At 45.9% G+C, this 19,767-nt stretch overlaps 1 protein-coding gene across 1 annotated transcript in view; it reads right to left on the bottom strand.

The window, feature by feature from the left end:
- Positions 1-19,767, bottom strand: part of LOC147672889 (NACHT, LRR and PYD domains-containing protein 3-like) — a 664,362-nt gene that overhangs the window by 190,604 nt on the left and 453,991 nt on the right. Inside the window, exon 4 of the mRNA XM_086947947.1 lies at positions 470-640. Coding sequence (XP_086804073.1) covers positions 470-640 — 171 coding nt within the window. The remainder of the gene's footprint in view (positions 1-469; positions 641-19,767) is intronic.

Genomic DNA, 19,767 nt, shown 5'->3' with positions numbered 1-19,767 from the left:
CACTCACTTAGAGTAACCGATGATAACGGCCGATAACCCATATGCGGGGCGGATGAACCACATATACCGCTATATCCCAATTTGCATAGGGTTTATGAGGTTACTCTAAAATTTACTAAACCAATGGCTTAGTGTTACAAGTGTCTGTTTCCTCTCTGATAAATCTTGTCTTCTCTAGTTAAGGCCTTTTCCATTTGAGCCTAAATACCTGAGAAACAGGCTTTAAAAAGATCCGCTCTGCACCATGGCAGGGGCTTCTTTCATGACCATGGATTGGGGCTTGGTGGCCACCCCTTCACAAACCTGACTTAATTCACAAATGTTATTAATGGGTGCCTTTATCATGACATTAACAGAAAAGAGGCAATCATGTAAACATTTAAATGCATTTTTAAAATACATGTGTGAGCCCCACCTACGATGTATATTTAGAAATCAATGACGTGATAAGAACTGCTCAGCTCTATACCTCAGTGTCCGTAGTTTGCAGTTTGGATGTTTTAGGCCTTCACACAACTTCTTTACTCCAGCGTCTCCCAGCTCATTGTTGCTCAGGACGAGCTCTGTGAGAGATGTCTTTGTTTCCAGGACAGAGGCGAGGTCTCCGCAGCATGAACCATAGAGGGAGCAGCGATCCAACCTGCAGGAGAGAAGAGACATGGAGAGGAGTAAAGCAGAGCACAGACAGGGGTGTCACAACCTCAGTTTTATCTTCATTTCCTTCCCGTCCTTGACTTACTCCCCTCTAGTAAAATGTAAATTGATACTTGTATAGCGCACTACTCACCCGCAAGGGTCTCAAGGCGCTCTAGTGACACATCCCACCTTACACATCCACCCACGCCCTGTTTATACAGGAACCTCATGAGGGGAGATCTTAGACTAGAAGAGGCGGAGCTAAATGGAGATATTTATAAATATATTAATGTGTGTTTTATGCTGGAGACTCTCTGCCGTGGTGTGAATGGTCAACTCACAACTTTGGTAGTTGTTGCAGCGACCTGTCTATTACTACACTGCTTGTTATATGTACATAGAAGGGATTTCGGTCAGAGGTCTTCAACCATTGGTCTAAAATGTTGTTCAAATTTTGCTCCACCCTCCATAGCAGACAGCAGGAGAAATCACAAACCATGTGCACATTTTTCACATCCGCCTAAAATAGCTCCTCCAACTTCAGTGACACAGTCGAGTTAAAGTGTGTTATTTGTAGATGTCCATTTAGAAGCTGTTTTCTTTTCGATCTTCTTTATAAAGTTCCTAAGTATTTAAGTAACACCGCAGCTGATTTAGAATCAGCGCTCGGTGAGATAAACACGTATTCTCATCTCCTTCATCAATAACAATATTAATAAAGTCCAGAGCATAAATGAAAGGCTTGTTTTTAAAACCATTATTGGTAAAATACCACATCGGTAATGATTTACATTTTTAAGTTTGCAATGACATATGTCTGCCATACAGAGCGAATTAACATCCGCACAGCCTGACACTGCCAGACCTATTGGCTTTGTCAGTGCTTGTTTTATTGTATTTGAAGCACACCAAGGAAGCGCAAGTGATTCCTGCCTTTCTCTCAATTTCTCAGTTTTCCTGTTCCCCCCTTTCCCTGCTGCGCTCTCTCCCCCTCTCTGGTGCTCCCCCCCTTCTGCTTTCAGATGCCCCCTCCCCTCCTGCCTCCATCCCTTTTCATTTTCAGCTCTGCCTGGATCTCTATCGGGTGATTGGCCGCTCTTTATAAATCATGATGGATCGATTGATTGATGGATTGATTGAGAGGTGTCACCAGAGAGGCTGCTCTCTGTCAATCCAATCCTACACCCTCTTCACTCAGAGAAAAGGACTTTATAGCCTTCACCCCGTAGAGAGGTGTCAGCAGAGAGGGCGTGTTGTCATAAAAACCAAGCGTTCACCCTGAATTGAATTATAAGACAAGGGTAGGGTGACCAACTGGCATTGGTGCAAATTCAGGATGGTGAGTGTAAAAATTCAGGACAAAGGGTCAAAATTCAGGACACAAATTCAGGACAGGAGGTCAAAATTCAGGACAAAACTTCAGGACAATAGGTAAGTTTTACAGACACATCAGAGGTCGCGCAATAGTATATAATTAAGCCCAGACATTTCCAAACATATTCAACCATTTGCAAACCTATCCATCATGTATCCTTCCATCTATCATTTAACTCATCCATCCCTTCATCCATCCTTTCACTCATCCATCCATTATCCATCCATCCATCCACCCTTTCACCCTATCCATCTGTACACTTATCCATACACTCATCATCCCATCCATCCAACCATTCACTCATCCATACAGCCATTTACCCTTTCACCAATCCAGCCATCCTTTCACTTACTAATCCTTCTACCCATCCACTCTTTTAGTCATCCATCCATCCTCCCTTTCTCTCTCCATCGACCCTTTCACTTAGCCATCCTTCCTTCCATCCATCCATCCATCCTTCCTTTCATCCATCATCCATCCTTCCCCTCACCTATCCATACATCCATCCTTCCTTCCCCTCCATCCATCCCCTCATCCATCCATCCTTCCCCTCATCCATACATCCTTCCCCTCATCTATCCATCCTTCCTTCCCCTTATCCATCCATCCTTCCCCTCATCCATCCATCCATCCTTCCCCTCATCCATCTTATTTATTTATTTATTTATTTGTTGACATTTCTAAAGCGCAACATTTACCCGTGGGCGTCTTGGCGCTAAACTGCAGTTTTTTGTCATTGGGAAAGCTGAACATCGTTGTGGGAAGGCTACTGCTCAAAGAGCCAAGTTTTTAGTTGTTTACGAAACTGGAAAAGAGAAGGGCTTTTCCTGATATGTCGGGGGAGAGTATTCCATAGTTTCGGGGCAGCCACCAAAAAGCGGCGATCGCCCCAAGAAACTGTTCTGGCCCGTGGAACAGTTAACTGCTGGAGAGTGGCTGATCGGAGCGGTCTGCCTGGTTTATAAAGTTGGAGTTGCTCTTTTAGGAAGTATGGACCTTGATCGTTCAAAGCCTTATAAACTATGCATAAGGATTTAAAGTGTATTCTGTTCCTGATTGTAAGCCAGTGATATTCCTTTATAACTTTTGATGTGGGCTCAAACTTTGTTTTTCTTGCGAGTAGGCGAGCTGCCGCATTTTGAATGGATTGAAGTTTCCCTATGACTCTAGATTGTGCGTTAAGGAATAATCCGTTACAGTAGTCCAAAGTGGACAGGACTAATGAGCTGACCAAGGTTTTGATGGCTGTTTCTGGGAGAAAAGGACGAATCTTCCTAATCATCTTCAATTTAAAATGGGCTGTGGATGCTGTTTTATTAGCGTGGTCCATAAAATTTAGTCCATCATCGAAAATGATGCCCAAATTCCTCACCTTGGCTGTTGGGATTGGGGGAATGCCAAAAGTTTCTGGCCACCAGTTTAATGGCCAACTTGGGAGAAGGGGTCCAAAGATGACCACCTCATTTTTATCTGAGTTCAGTCTTAAACAATTGCTAGCCATCCATTCTCCTATATCTAACAGTCCTTTATTAAATTTTTTTGCTATTTCAGGTCCATCGCCTTTAATAGCTAGCACCAACTGAGTGTCGTCAGCATAGGAGGTTAGGCTCATCCCATGTGCTTTGATGACATTAGCAAGGTCCGACACATAGATATTAAAAAGTGTCGGACTGAGGGATGAGCCTTGAGGAACTCCACATGGTGACGATTGTGGTGTCGATTGATAGGGTCCTAAGGTCACTGCTTGGGTTCTGTTGGCTAGAAAAGATCATCCATCCATCCTTCCACTCATCCATCCATCCTTCCCCTCATCCATCCATCCTTCCCCTCCATCCATCCATCCATCCTTCCCCTCAACCATCCATCCTTCCCCTCATCCATCCATCCTTCCCCTCATCCATCCTTCCCCTCATCCATCCATCCATCCTTCCCCTCATTCATCCATCCATCCTTACACTCATCCATCCATCCTTCCCCTCATCCATCCATCCTTCCCCTCCATCCATCCATCCTTCCCCTCATCCATCCTTCCCCTCCCTCCATCCATCCCCTCCATCCATCCTTCCCCTCATCCATCCATCCTTACACTCATCCATCCATCCTTACACTCATCCATCCATCCTTCCCCTCATCCATCCATCCTTCCCCTCCATCCATCCATCCTTCCCCTCATCCATCCTTCCCCTCCATCCATCCATCCATCCATCCATCCACCCATCCCCTCCATCCATCCATCCATCCATCCTTACACTCATCCATCCATCCTTCCCCTCCATCCATCCATCCTTCCCCTCCATCCATCCATCCATCCATCCATCCATCCCCTCCATCCATCCATCCATCCATCCTTCCCCTCATCCATCCATCCTTACACTCATCCATCCATCCTTACACTCATCCATCCATCCTTCCCCTCATCCATCTTGCCCCTCATCCATCATCCACCTACCCTTCCACCCATACATCCAGCTATTTACATTTTATCTCATCCATCCTTCCCCCTCACTCATCAATCCTCTCTCATTATCCATTTATTCAATCTTTCATTCATCCATTCACCCTTTCACTAATTCATCCAGCCATCCACCCATCCCTTCACTTACTCACTCGCCCACCTTTCCATATTAATTTGAGCTGAGCCCTTTTAGAAGAGGCCCATCAAGAGCTTCACCCGCGCTGCAGGAGCCATTCAAGGACTGGGACAGAAGCCACTGAGGGCGGAGACAGGATCCACCACAGTGGGGGGGACAAGAGCCACCACTAGTGGGGGGGGGGTGCAGGAGCCGCCACAGGGGGGGACAGGAGCCATCGCAGGCGGGGGGGACAGGAGCCATCACAGGAGGGGGAACAGGATCCACCAGGGTGGACACAGGGGTGGGTATTCTAGTATCATCTTGGGCTCCTCGCCCCCTCCTGCACAAGACAAAAAGAAGACAGGCTCTCTGTCCAAAATGCCATCCCCCACTGTGATGTACAGTACTTACAGGATATACTCTAAGAGAACTGGTTTAACTGATTGTCCTCCATACTTTGTTAATCAGTGTGGGTGCAATTGTGCCATTTCTTAATTTTATTACATTATAGACTGCATGTTTGAAGAACCGAGGTTTATTTACAATTTAGTGACAGTAAATAAGCTCTGTGAGGAGAACCATGTGCTGCCTCCGTGTAATCTGGCCGAGTCTAGGATGTTTGGGGCCCTGGGTAGAAATGGAATGTGTGAGGCCCCTCTAAATTGCAGGGACGTGACGCATTCAGGGCTGTCTGTGTCTGAATAGATGCCCCTGCTTTTGAAGCTGCAGCCCCTCCCTCTGTCACCTTCAAGCACCTCTTAACAGCTCATCACGGGCTGAAGGTGTGAGGGTTGCCATCCCGCTGTGCCTCTCCAATGCTGCTAGGTATGTGAGCTTTGGAACAGCATCAGAGTCAAGAAGGGAGGTGGGTGGAAGCTGTGCCCATTTAAAATTACGGACAAATGGCGTCCGTTAAAGAATCCTTCACGGACAACGGACAGACGGCCGAAATTACGGACTGTCCGTGAAATTTACGGACGGTTGGTCACCCTAGACAAGGGGCGGGCTTTCATCTAACTCCGCCAAACAAAATCTGCCCCTGTTAAAATGGGATAACTCAAGGCCTCGTGCTCCTCTGAGGCCTTCTTGTGGAGAGTTCGCGATCGCATGAACCGGAGGTTTCACCCCCTCAGGGTGCACGCGTGGGGTTGTTTTACTCGCTCTGGAGGCCTCCTGCAGACTTCTCGCAGACCTAGAGCTCAAAGTTAAGAAATCATCAATATATCTGTTTGAAGTGAGAGTGGAACGTTACAGAGCTTATGAATATTAAGAGGATGGGACATGTTGCAGCTGGCATTCCTTTTACCCTGTTCCATTTTGTTTAACTGAGCACTAGCTATTCTTGGTTCCTGGACTGTAATATATTTTGTAAAAAAGATGTTATTTTCATTTTTGTTTTCAACCTAAAAATTCACTGGAAAAAAAAACAAATAAAGTAATAGTTAGATATGTTAAAAGTATTTTTTTAATATAAAAAAAACCTTAGGAATTCACTGAAAAAAACAAAGGTTAAAGTGATGTAAGGTGAAAATGTAAGTGACAACGTAATGTTTGGTACTAAAAAAAACATAGAAATTAACCAGTTACTACCCTCTCTTCTACTCGTATCAACTTAATTTCTTAATATACAATGATGGTAAGAGGATTGATACAGATAAAAGCTGTCCGTAGTAGAGAATTATTTTTGGAACAGAGGTTGAGCATCTTGAAGAACTTGGCTTCCTCTTAACAGTAGGATACATATTGAATGGCGTGTGCAATGAGGATTTATGTGTGTTTATTGTAAATGTGAAGTAGGGTACCAGTGAATTGTAGGGTCAATGTTTCATATAACACGTTTGCCACAACTAAGGAAGTTCATTTCAGTTCAATTCACGTCTTGTAAAGCGCATGGCGACCCAACGCAGGCTTCCCAGCGCTATCGGTCCTAGCCGGAGTGATGGATGTTTCGGTATAACGATACGTTTTCAATTGTTTTCGGTTTTCTGAAGCTCATTAAGTTGTCATCTAGTCTCAGGCTAGTCTCAGGCTGTTGGGAAATGAGTTCCAGAGTTTCAGACTTAGATAAGCAAATAACCTCCGCCTTTAGCTCTCTAAACTCTGGGACAACAAGAAGGCGTTGTCTGTTTGACGTGAGATCTCAATTGGAACCATATTAATGCAACTTCGGGACCGAGGCAGCATAATTAGGCCTGCGAGAAAGCAGGACTCATGGAGGGTTAGAACGCTCAAATCTTATTCCACAGGACAAGTGTGTCTACTGGTGGAGGGCACTGACATGCAGATACTTCCACTTAAACAAGACACTAGGGGGGCCATTAGGATGACAGGCGGACTTTGTCCGCCCGCCGATCCTATCGGATAACAGGACCGCCCACCATAAGGGCGGGAGTCCCGTGGGAGGAATTATGATGTGCCCACCACAGTGGCGGGCACATCCTGCATTTTTAACATTGTGGCGGGCGGTGCTCTCAGCACCACCCGCCACAATGCTAAAAATGCATGCAGTGCATGTGCATGCACAATGTGGCAGGCACCGCACGGTGCCGCCATGTTGTGAATCCACATGCAAGGGAGTACCATAGGCACCCACATGTGCCTCCCCCACCCCCCTATCATCCTGGGGGCCCACAACGGCCCCCCAAACTGAAAGACCTGCCGCCACCACGGAAAGGCACCCTCCTGCCTGCATCCTTAATATGGATGGTGGTGTCTAGCAGACACCACCACCATATTAACTCTTTTCCGCCCCGGTAGCAAGGCGCAAGGTGGTGAGCGGTCAAGGATGTCGGGCAGATCGCCACCGCCCGCATGGCTTTGGCGATCCACCCGACATCCTAATGGGCCCCTAGATGTTCCTCCTATATGTTGTGTGGATATGGAATTTGTGGTTTCCTTATGCTATAGTACGCCTGTGCACCTCGCTGAGAATATGATTGTGGGACGGTGTCTCCTGGCCTACATTTAAAAGGACAGCAACAGGGTTTAAGTTTTTTGTTATTATCACAGATTAACTGTTAGAATTGGTCCTGACGAATGTCTAAGAACCAAGAGCTGGGTCATGGAAAACAAAGAAACATGTTGACCACCTTAGAGGAATATGTTTTCCAAACCTCCTTTTACGTTTCCTTTAATCTTATCCACTGGAAGCTCTTGATTAAAATTTGTTTTAGCCTACCAGGAGATAGTTTTAGACCCACTCTGCTTCTCACCCACCCCTAAAGCTCTTCTTTATTACCCAAAAAGCATCTCAACTGCTCTCCATTGGAGAGTTGTAGCCCTCACAAGGTACCTTGTGGTACTGTCAAGTCAAGTCAAATGGTCTTTATTCGGATATAAAAACATCCATAAAAGTACAGCTTATCACAACAATAAAACATAAGTATAAAAATCACATAAAAACAGCAAAGAAAAAACGGGTTAGGAAATTGGCAATAAAACCAATGTGCAAAGGAAATGCGATACTAATGATTTTTCTAGCATTCGATATCAAGAATCTGACACCAGCACTGTGCAATAAATGGCATCAGATTTTACAATATAAGCAGACAGTGTAGATAGTCGGGATTTTAGATTCCAAAAAACATCAGTGCCTAAATATCAATGTGCAAATATGCATTGTGTAAACCTTAGAACCATGTGCAAAAACCGCAAAGTGATGTGCAAATAATTCATTATTGTCTAAGGCATATTCATAGATGAGTGAACTAGGAGTATTCCCTTGAGTGATAATAATTGGGAGAAGCCCAAAAGGGGTCAGGGGAAAACAATACCACAATACAAATATATATAAAGAATTCTTACAATTTATTGAAGTATACAAATGTTAAAAGGAGAGTGAACCAAAAATGGAACTCACTCAGCATTAATAAAACAATAAAAACAATTAATAAAAAGGTTTCAATTTTGGCCAGCAAGATTGAATCACAAAAGACAGAAAAAACAGTAAGACATGAAATTGGTGCAATACTTCTTGTATATTCGGACTCTATTGTGAACACCTAAGCTATATGTACTATAATACAATATTTCAGCAAAGATGCCGAGATCCTGAATTATACTGGTATGAAGCGTCGACGCGTTTCGGTGGTTTTCCAAATTATTGTCCACCTTTATCAAGACACCTTTTGGTTTCTGTCGTGGTGTTGGGGTCTATATAATTGCCCTTGAAGCCCGTATGTTTAAATTGAATTTCTATATTGTTCCATTTTTAAATGCCGAATGTATAGGGCTGTGTCTCTGGGTTGTGTATCCGGTATGGTACTCCTGTAGATATAGGTACCTAGGCGTATAATCAATTCAGAGTTGTTGTGCCTAAAATATATATTGCTGGTCTTCTTTACTTGGTTAAAATCCAGAGGCGCCTAGGTCTTGTCCTTGCAGGATTTGGTTCTGTTTCTCCAGTGCTCCGCAAAGGACTGCTCACTTCTCTGGTTATAGATAGTCTTAAAAATATAGAACCAGGGGCATTACTATCATGTCCTCAAGTTGTGTGGTTCTGTTGTTTCACGACGGACTGCCTGCTTCTCTGGTTCTGCCGGGAATAAATTTAACATAGAATCCACAGAAAAACAGAAAGTGCAGCAGTGTTTGTTTACATCCGGTGCTACACGGGCAAAAGAGGTTCTCCAAATTTTTGTTGAAACCCAACGGGAAACAGAGTAAATATTTAATACTCCCATCCCTAAGTCGGAAAAGCAAACTACTGTTCCATCTTCCAAGGTTTTTTCTAAGATATACCTGTGGCATATTGTTAATACTAACAGGTAGCACTAGGAGAGGGGTATATCTAATAAGTGTTGATTTGTGGAGCTCCATCTTTTCTCGTTCTATCCGGTACAAATTATACAATGCCCCTCTCACAGACTTGTGTGTTATACCTTCAATGGATAGAGGGGAGAAGAGTGTATGCTCCAACTCCACACTAGCTAGACTTTTCTTTACTGCCTCAAGCCAAGGTATGCAATTAGCCCTATCACACTTTAGGCAGTCCATAATTATTTCTTGTGTTAGAGAGGCTGTGGGATTCCGCCAAATCTTTAACCAAAATAGTGCCGGCCTGTAGTGTAGTTCCTAGTTTCCCACTAGGCCCTGCGCATTGGAATAACATAAACAGTAGTATCGACGTGGAACTGCAGATATTCCAGGCCTCCACTGACTATGCTAAACTTAATTGGGTTGTGTTACCAACTAGCTCAGAGGTCACTGGAAACTTTCTTCTCTGCATAGGAAGTGATCAGCTTCCTTGGCACAGACAAGAAGGGATTCAGCTTTCCAACAACCGTGCAACATGACAACTTTGCTCCTCAGATCAAGAGTCGATCTCTAGGGTCGTGTGAAACTATAGACATGTATTTCACTCAGTCAGTCTAGTGCAGTTTACTTTCACGAGATGTAGAGAATAGAGAGACGGGCGTTTGTCAATAAAGGGTTAACATTTATTGAACAGTCTTTCTTCTCGTACAAGAGAAATGTATTGCCACAATTGCAATAATTGTTATTATAAAAAGTATGTACAGTAAGATAAGTATTGCGAAATAGAACTGTAAAAGCATTGATATGGTTTCTTAGCCATACAATGGTTTAAAAGTAATAAAACATATATACAGTCATATATACATTAGGCTAACATACTCAACTGGTGCTTCTAACTACGCCTACCCCAGTGTGCCTGACCTAAGCCTAACACGTGAAAGGGGAGTAAGTAAGTAGCTTTAAGTTAAGTTGGTTTTGCCAAAGTTTGTTTCAAGAATTCTCGTCTAAGGGTTTAGTCAACACCATACCTCTGAATAGAATGATGGAGGATTGGTATCTCCTTCAGGGGTCTCTCTCGATATCCCAGTCACCTGCGAGGGTAAACCGGAAACGCCGTAGCTGGATTTCTCTGCACGAGAAAGGCAGCGGCTTCTCTTCAGCGCGTCGAGGAAGGAGGGGGGACAGCGTCCGCGGGCAGCTGGAATCTGCTGGATGTCTTCGCAGAGGGACGGCTGTTCAGCTCCTTAAGCGTACTGGACCATAGTTCGCGCTGTAGCGGCGATAATGGTATCAGCAGCTTCACCACCACAGGATAGCAGGCTGCAGCGACAGAGTGCTAGATTTACCAACACAGGGTCTTGCAGGCAGCCAGCATCAGCAACAGTAGCTTGTAGCTCACAGCTCACATTGCTTAAGGCAACGTTGGTAATATTTATACCTGACAGGTGCCGGGTTTGACGCAAGTTTGCTGGACATAAGACGTCAATTAAAGATGTCACTAGGAAGTGATAGTTATCAGTTGCTCATTAGAGTTCCATTACTAATCAAAACATAGCAAGCGGGGATTTCCAGGTTTGCTGAGTTTTTATCTTGTTGAAGAACTCGGAGTGTTATCTAGGAATATCAGATAGTGACTACTGCTCTGTCATTGCACTAATTGGTCGCAAAGGAAGTGGCAGAAGGAACTATGCTGGAATGTGGCTCTGTTCGTGTGAGGCCAGAGATGACTTTTCAGAAAATCGCACTCGAATGGTTATGCCAATATAGGGAATAAATGGATTTATAGCCGAATAGGGGCATAAGGTCACAGTATCGATCAGGAACCTAGATAAACACGCAACAGGCTGTGACCTAATAAAATCCTTCACATAAAAAAGGTTCAATTCCTTATGACTTATGTAGGTGGGTGCTGAAATAAACCCCCCTAATACCTTTCTACAGAATCTATTTTCTTCAGTTTGTATACTGAGGGCTTGTGTACCCCCACACCTCTGCACCATAGGTTGCCGTTGGTAGGCATTGGGTTCAATAGATCTGTAGTAACGGTATTACGACCTCAGCACGTTTCGGCTGTCGGAGGCTGATTATAGAATTTATGGCCTTACCCAGTTTATTTTTCCAATGAGGCTGCCATGATCCTGAGTCTGAATAAATCAGGCCCAGTAGGGAAATCTGTTAGTGCATTTTAAAAGCTCTTTCCCTGACACAATTTGATGTATACAATACTTTTTTGGCCCACAAGACATTATATGTGATTTATTAAAATTAGTGCACAAATCAAGATCAGCTATAAAAGAAACAAAACCTGTTACTAAAGTGCGGAGTGCTTTTGGCGTGCGGCCCATAAGGACCGCATCATCCGCATATAAACGTGAGGGTAGTAATTTACCATTAATGCTAGGAATGTCACTAGTTAATTTAGACAGGGAGTTACTCAATTCATTTACATACAGAGTAAAAAGTAGAGAAGCTAGAACACAGCCTTGTCTAACCCCCCTACCGATTAAAATATCCCCGGAGACCTCACCTTCATTATTTATCCTGACCCCCGCTTTCAAGTCTCTGTGCAAATGGGCCAAAAAGTGTACTAAAGCTTTGTCCAACCCGTAGTTTAAAAGAATCTCCCATAATCGTGAACGGTTAACAAAATCAAAGGCAGGACTCAAATCCATAAAACCTAGGTAAAGCGGGACCTTTTTGGCAATGGTGTATTTGCCCAATATGAGATTTAAGTTCAAACACTGTTCCACAGTTCCCACATTACTCTTGAATCCCAGCTGACAAGAGTGTAAAATCTGGTTGTCCTCTGCCCAAACCCTGCTCTTATTAAAAATCACTCTTCCTAAAATCTTCAAAGTATTATCAATTAAAGATATGGGGAGATAGCAACTGGGGTTAAGTCTATCGCCCTTCTTAAAGATAGGAACGATGATACTGTTTGACCAGGTTTGTGGGATGGTGGTATGGGACAGATTATTAAAGATATTACATAAAGTAGGGACCAGAAATCTGGCTCTGATTTAATTTGGTCAATGGATAATCCGTCGGGGCCTGGTGCTTCATTACCCGCACTCTGATTTATGGCATCTTCCACTTCAGTTATGGAGATATTAACCACCATAGATGAACAAGTGATGTCAGTGGTCTTTTGTGGTGCTGCATATATGCTTGAGAAGTGATCTTCCCACGTTTTGCCAACTATGTTACAGTTAATTGGGATGATATTTGAGCCCACAGACCTCATGGATTTCACCTCACCTCAAAACCCGGTGACATCTTTGAGTGCGGCAGAGCGGGCAAGGGAATCCCACCTATCCTTTAGTAACTCCTCTGCGCGAGTTTTAGTTGCATGCTTGTAATGTGTTCTCAAGATTCTAACCATGGACAAGTCCCTTGGTTCTGCTACAAGGGCTTCCCGAAGTTCACGATTTGCTCGTGAACAGGTGCCATTAAACCAACTAGGATTTTTATTTGAGTGACTAACAGGTTTGGAAATCTCTTTTTTTATACCCTCACATAACCCTGAGAAGGCCCGGATAATTTCTGGACCTGGGCAATCACTAGACAAGCACGTTTCCACAAGTAAGGGATACATATTTGTGAAACGTGCTAAGAGGGCCTTATTATCGATGCCCTTCCAGATAACTCTGAGTTTGTCTGTTGACGCAACCAGGTTTCTAGCCCCTATTTCCTTCTGCTTTTCCAATATTTTGGCAAATTTAATTACAGTGAGGATTGGGTTGTGGTCACTGTGGACAGTGCTTAGAACATCGGCCTTTGCTAGACAGTTCACTAGGGAGGAAGATATAAAAACATAATCGATTGTGGAGGAACACCCACGCCCTCTGTAAGTAGGCAGTGGACCTTTGGCCGTCGAACAGCCCACTTTCTCCATAACATTGACTAAGTCCCGAGTGGCTAAGTGGTTGATTATTTCTTCACCTCTTTTACAGAGTAATACCTGACCAGATGTAGCCAGTCGGTTTACATTTCCCTTGTGTAAATGCGCATTGAAATCGCCTCCCAGGCAGATTCCATTCAGTTTGCCATATGTATGACCATCCACAATTTTATCGATAAAATCAAATAATTTTATAAAATTCTTATTCGGTTGTGAAATAAAATCATTGTTGTAAAAGTTTATTAAACATAACTTCAACCTATTGGAATAGATTATAGCCTGGAAGTTGCTATCATTAGTATCCAGGGGTTCAATTTTACAATATGATAAAGAGAAAGGTAGCGACCCCACACCCAAGAGAAGGGGTACCACAGGTAATAAAAGAGCAAATCTCTCCTGGGGAATTGATTTCGCTTTGCTAATTATTCCTAACCATACATACCCATGTATTCAACCTCATTTATCCCCCAGACGTTCTCCTTCACAATAATTCCCCGCAAAGTAGAGACAACCAAGGCCCCAATAGTCAGCTAGGCAAAACAATACTCATAAACACAAGATCTACAATGTAAATAGATTTAATGTAGTATGTAAAACTTATACAGTGATTAAAAGTGCTTTCACACAAAGATATATTCTATCAAATACATACATAATGAATAACAACCATATACTTATAAGATAAATGAATAAAAAGAAAGTTAAGAGAACAACAAACAACAAAGTGTGCTCATAAAAACATCAAAAATTCATTACTCCATGTAGAATTCATGGTTGTATTATCTCTTGGGTATCCTTGAATCATTTCATTTAGTCACTACCCAGTTAGATTCTTGGATGTAACAACCAAAACATGCGTCGACGCGTTTCGATAGCCTTTGTGTAAATATACGCCACCTTCATCAGGACAAATGTATATAAAATTCAGTTAAAAACACCAGTCAATCCTAATCAAAAGATATGCACAATCAATATGTTATTATATAGCACATAAAATCCACATGGGTATGTATGGTTAAGAATAATTAGCAAAGCGAAATCCATTCCCCAGTAGAGATTTGCTTGTTTAATTTTACAGCCTGCTGTGATCTTTAACCATGTGGATAGACCCCCACTAGGTCTGCCCACTGCAGGACTTGGCAAACAAAGCCCCCATAAAGTAGACCACTGGTGCACCATGTTTCCTGAAACATTAAGCTGTCATAATTGCTAATCCAGTCAGTCCAATCAGCCGATTCCAATTTTGCCTTTAAACCAGCAATATTCAAACTGAGTATATTCAAACTATGATCAGGGATGACAAGATCATTGGTGTTAGAACCGGTTAGCGGTACTTCCTCCGTGCAAGCCTTGGAAGAGGTATTAATGGGTCTAGGTTTAGTCATACCCTGGAGGTCCTTTTTAATATACTGAGGTCTTTCTACAGTGTCAGGGAGACCTTTTGATGGTCAGTCCTGACTCTCCAGATCAGATAAGACGCTGAACCGATTATATAATGGGTATGTTGGTGTGGCAAAGTTGAATGATCTCTGGGGCGGTCTATAGAAAAATCCCAGGGGTAACAAGGTTATGGTCGTTGAGGGACTAAAATGGGTGTTGTTGCTTCTTAATATGTATTTCACAAGGGATGGGTGCCTAAAATTCATAACTATACAATCTCCATGGATGTTCTTAACTGAGGGGCCAACCCATCCCACCAGTCGTACCATTAGAATATCGTTGGAGATCTCCATCCCCACCTCTTTATACCTAGACAGCCAATCAATACACTTATTTCTCAACTGAACCCAAGACTCACTTTGCTCCTCTTTCAGGGGGGGTGCTCCTGCCAGAATTAAAACATATGGGCAGGCTTCAGGGGGCAAATGAAAGATGGGCTCAGACTGTTTTTTTGATCGTGTTGGCCTATTGTCTATGTCACCATTAGCAGGTTTTGTAGTAGCCGGTAGGGATCTTCCAAATGGAGCTCCCACCGGCAGACTCGGGGGGCCAGGAGGCCTGTCTCCCTCAGGCAACACAGTCTGTAACGGTGTGCCCGCAGCAGAACCCGGGGAAACACAAGGCATAGGCTGGTTGGTTCCTATGACACCTTTTCTGCTTACCTTCTTAGTACCCAATGTACAGCAGTCGTCCCTTCCTCCAACAGTATCCCTGTTGGCAGCCTCCATATCTTTCAGAAACCTATCACCCCTTATCTGATCAATGATGATAGCACCTTTCCTTTTGCCATCTTCTTTTTTTTACTAGGCTTTCTAACCTATCAAGACATTAAAAATAAGATTAAACTGTTTATCTATTAGACTTTTCAATTGTTTAAAAGTAGAGTCCACTATGGTAATAATCAGATTCCCATTTATCTTGTTGTTTGTACCATTTTCAACAAATGACTCAGTCTGTGTACGAATGGAGTTTGGCCCTGCTCCTGTTATAATTTGGTCTATGTTGTTATCGTCTAGTTGTACAGTCTCATTGGCCGGTTCCCCACTTGATGCAGACTTTCCTCGAGACCACATACTCTGCGGAGTTGGTTGGCCTTTATTTCGAGGGGGTTGTTTCCTCTTGTTGACAGATGATTTTAAAGGGCCTCTCTTCCTTTTCTCCCCAGCAGTCTTAGTATTGGAGGCCGAGCTACGAATATCAGTAATATCCTTTGGATCTTGCTGGGAGTCAGTAATAGTGATTGTGTTACTGTCCGCAAATGAAGCAGTAGTTGATGTGGCTAACTGAGCAGTTTTTAAGATTGTAACTACAGGTGAGAGCGGCAAGGTGTTAATTCGATCGCCATTTTCACAACTAGTCTGGGAGTCTAAATACGATGACAAAAGTCCCATTGACATTCTTCTCTCCGTATTTGCAATTTCGATTGTAACCATATTAAAAGCATTCTCCAGCATGCTTTCGAATGAGGGAGGGACAACAGAAGCGATCTTGGGAACCTGTGTAGTTGTATTAACAATATGATTCCCCATTTAAGAATTTTCTCTCACCTTGCTCACAGCTTAGAGGGGTGGCCCGCCCGACCACTGTCGTCCACGGAAGGCCACAGGCGGCCCACCCTTTTCCGGGCTCAGCCCGGCGCACGCCCGCGTGTGTCCCGCGGGGCCGGAAGTAGTACTTGTATAAATCACCCCTGATGTCAAGGGGAAGGGGCCGCTGTTCTCCTGGTGACCACTGGCTCCTGGGTCCCGCTGCTGGCCAAAACGCTGTGTCTCCCCTGGAGCGGGAGGCGCTAGGTGATCCTTTGTGCCCCCGGTGTCAAGGGGGAGGGGCCACTGTTCTCCTGGTGACCACTGGCTCCTGGGTCCCGCTGACGGCCAAAACGCTGCATCTCCCGCGGAGCGGGAGGCGCGAGGTGATCCTTTATGCCCCCAGTGTCAAGGGGGAGGGGCCGCTGTTCTCCTGGTGACCACTGGCTCCTGGGTCCCGCTGCCGGCCAAAACGCTGCATCTCCCGCGGAGCGAGAGGCGCAAGATGATCCTTTATGCCCCTGGTGTCAAGGGGGAGGGGCCGCTGTTCTCCTGGTGACCACTGGCTCCTGCTGCCCGGCAAAACGCTGTGTCTCCCGTGGAGCGGGAGGCGCAAGGTGATCCTTTATGCTCCCGGTGTCAAGGGGGAGGGTCCGCTGTTCTCCTGGTGACCACTGGCTCCTGGGTCCCGCTGCCGGCCAAAACGCTGCGTCTCCCGCAGAGTGGGAGGCGCAAGATGATCCTTTATGCCCCGGGTGTCAAGGGGGAGGGGCCACTGTTCTCCTGGTGACCACTGGCTCCCGCTGCCGGCCAAAACTCTGCGTCTCCCGCGGAGCGGGAGGCGCGAGGTGATCCTTTATGCCCCCGGTGTCAAGGGGGAGGCGCCACTGTTCTCCTGGTGACCACTGGCTCCTGGGTCCCCCTGCCGGCCAAAACGCTGCGTCTCCCGCAGAGCGGGAGATGCGAGGTGATCCTTTATGCCCCTGGTGTCAAGGGGGAGGGGCCGCTGTTCTCCTGGTGACCACTGGCTCCTGGGTCCTGCTGCCGGCCAAAACGCTGCGTCTCCCGCAGAGCGGGAGGCGCAAGGTAATCCTTTATGCCCCCGGTGTCAAGGGGGAGGGGCCGCTGTTCTCCTGGCCACCACTGGCTCCTGGGTCCCGCTGCCGGCCAAAATGCTGCATCTCCCGCGGAGCGGGAGGCGGGAGGCACGAGGTGATCCTTTATTCCCTCGGTGTCAAGGGGGAGGGGCCGGTGTTCTCCTGGCGACCACTGGCTCCTGGGTCCCGCTGCCGGCCAAAACGCTGCATCTCCCGCGTAGCGGTAGGCGCGAGGTGATCCTTTATGCCCCCGGTGTCAAGGGGGAGGGTCTGCTGTTCTCCTGGCGACCACTGGCTCCTGGGTCCTGCTGCCGACCAAAACGCTGCGTCTCCCGCAGAGCGGGAGGCTCGAGGTAATCCTTTATGCCCCCGGTGTCAAGGGGGAGGGGACGCTGTTCTCCTGGCGACCACTGGCTCCTGGGTGCCGCTGCCGGCCAAAATGCTGCATCTCCCGCGGAGCGGGAGGCGGGAGGCACGAGTTGATCCTTTATTCCCTCGGTGTCAAGGGGGAGGGGCCGCTGTTCTCCGGGCGACCACTGGCTCCTGGGTCCCGCTGCCGGCCAAAATGCTGCATCTCCCGCGGAGCGGGAGGCACGAGGTGATCCTTTATTCCCTCGGTGTCAAGGGGGAGGGGCCGCTGTTCTCCTGGCGACCACTGGCTCCTGGGTCCCACTGCCGGCCAAAATGCTGCATCTCCCGCAGAGCGGGAGGCGGGAGGCACGAGGTGATCCTTTATTCCCTCGGTGTCAAGGGGGAGGGGCTGGTGTTCTCCTGGGGACCACTGGCTCCTGGGTCCCGCTGCCGGCCAAAACGCTGCATCTCCCGCGTAGCGGTAGGCGCGAGGTGATCCTTTATGCCCCCGGTGTCAAGGGGGAGGGTCCGCTGTTCTCCTGGCAACCACTGGCTCCTGGGTCCTGCTGCCGACCAAAACGCTGCGTCTCCCGCAGAGCGGGAGGCTCGAGGTAATCCTTTATGCCCCCGGTGTCAAGGGGGAGGGGCCGCTGTTCTCCTGGCGACCCCTGGCTCCTGGGTCCCGCTGCCGGCCAAAAGGCTGCATCTCCCGCGGAGCGGGAGGCGGGAGGCACGAGGTGATCCTTTATTCCCTCGGTGTCAAGCGGGAGGGGCCGCTGTTCTCCTGGCGACCACTGGCTCCTGGGTCCCGCTGCCGGCCAAAATGCTGCATCTCCCGCGGAGCGGGAGGCGGGAGGCACGAGGTGATCCTTTATTCCCTCGGTGTCAAGGGGGAGGGGCCGCTGTTTTCCTGGTGACCACTGGCTCCTGGGTCTCACTGCCGGCCAAAACGCTGCGTCTCAAAAAGCTCTTCTCTATTACCTAAAAGGCATCTCAGCTACTCTCCAGATGAGAGTTGTAGCCCTCACCAGGTACCTTGTGGTACTGGTGTGAGGAGGGAATCCATTGATGAAGACACCCTTGGGCGGGAGGGTTCTCGTCCTTTAAAAATAGTATTTTCTTCACATATAAGAACATGCTCTTAATGACCTGGCGTACCCTTATGTGTGCTATAAGTAAAGGGTAGGACATGTACTTGTATGTTTTACATGTCTTGATACTGACAAACACCTTGGCGCCTCACATCTACATACTGTCCAAATGCGTGGATACTCTCCCGGGTCATTAGTGCACTATACAAATCAATGTAACATAACAATATAAAACATGGAACGCCTATAACAATAACTTAAAAGTGAACTGAAATTAGGGAATGTTTGTAAATCTCAAAATGCTACTTTTGGAAAGGTCATTTGAGTACTTGAGGCAGCTTTACAAACTAAAGAGAATGTGTTTGTTCTATGATGTTTAAAAGATCGGAGGGGATGAATGAAGGAATATATTACAGAAAGCAGCAACAATGCAGGAAGGAAAGGGAGTACTGGTGTGAGGAAATATATAAGTAATGGATGATAGAGGAAGGGAATAAGAAAAGAATGTGAAAGAAAGAAATGAAGGGACAGAGGGGAAAAGGAAATGAATGATGTGTGATGGATGAATCAAAAGAAAGGAAAGGAGGAAGAAAAGCCGAAGAAAGGATTGAGGATAAGAGAGTAAGAAATTAAAGAAGGGATGAAGGAAGGAGAAGGAAAAAAAGAAAGTAAGGAACGAATGGAGGAAGAAGGAAGAAATGCACCAAGGGATGGGGAAGGAATGAGGGTGCAGGGAAGCAAGAATGGAAAGAGGAAAGAAGGCGTGGCTGGAGGTGCTGAGGAAGAGAAAGAGGAAAGGCAATAGGGGGGACGAAGGAAAGAAAGGAGGTCATGGTAATGGATATGAATATGAAAATTACTGAGTGAAGGTGAGGCAGAGGGAATACTGTCAATGTAATATTGCAAAGAAAGTGAAAAACAAAAGATTAAAATACATTTGTGTCCGAATCACACCATGTATGTTTATAAAGCACATACTCACCAGAGGGGGTCTTAAAACCAAATAAAAAATATTGTTATCC

Source organism: Lissotriton vulgaris, unplaced genomic scaffold (genome assembly GCF_964263255.1).
Source record: "Lissotriton vulgaris unplaced genomic scaffold, aLisVul1.2 SCAFFOLD_723, whole genome shotgun sequence".
In the NCBI taxonomy this organism is placed as follows: domain Eukaryota; kingdom Metazoa; phylum Chordata; class Amphibia; order Caudata; family Salamandridae; genus Lissotriton; species Lissotriton vulgaris.
The sequence above is the reverse complement of the archived record's forward strand: the minus strand, read 5'-3'. Positions and strand labels throughout refer to the sequence as shown.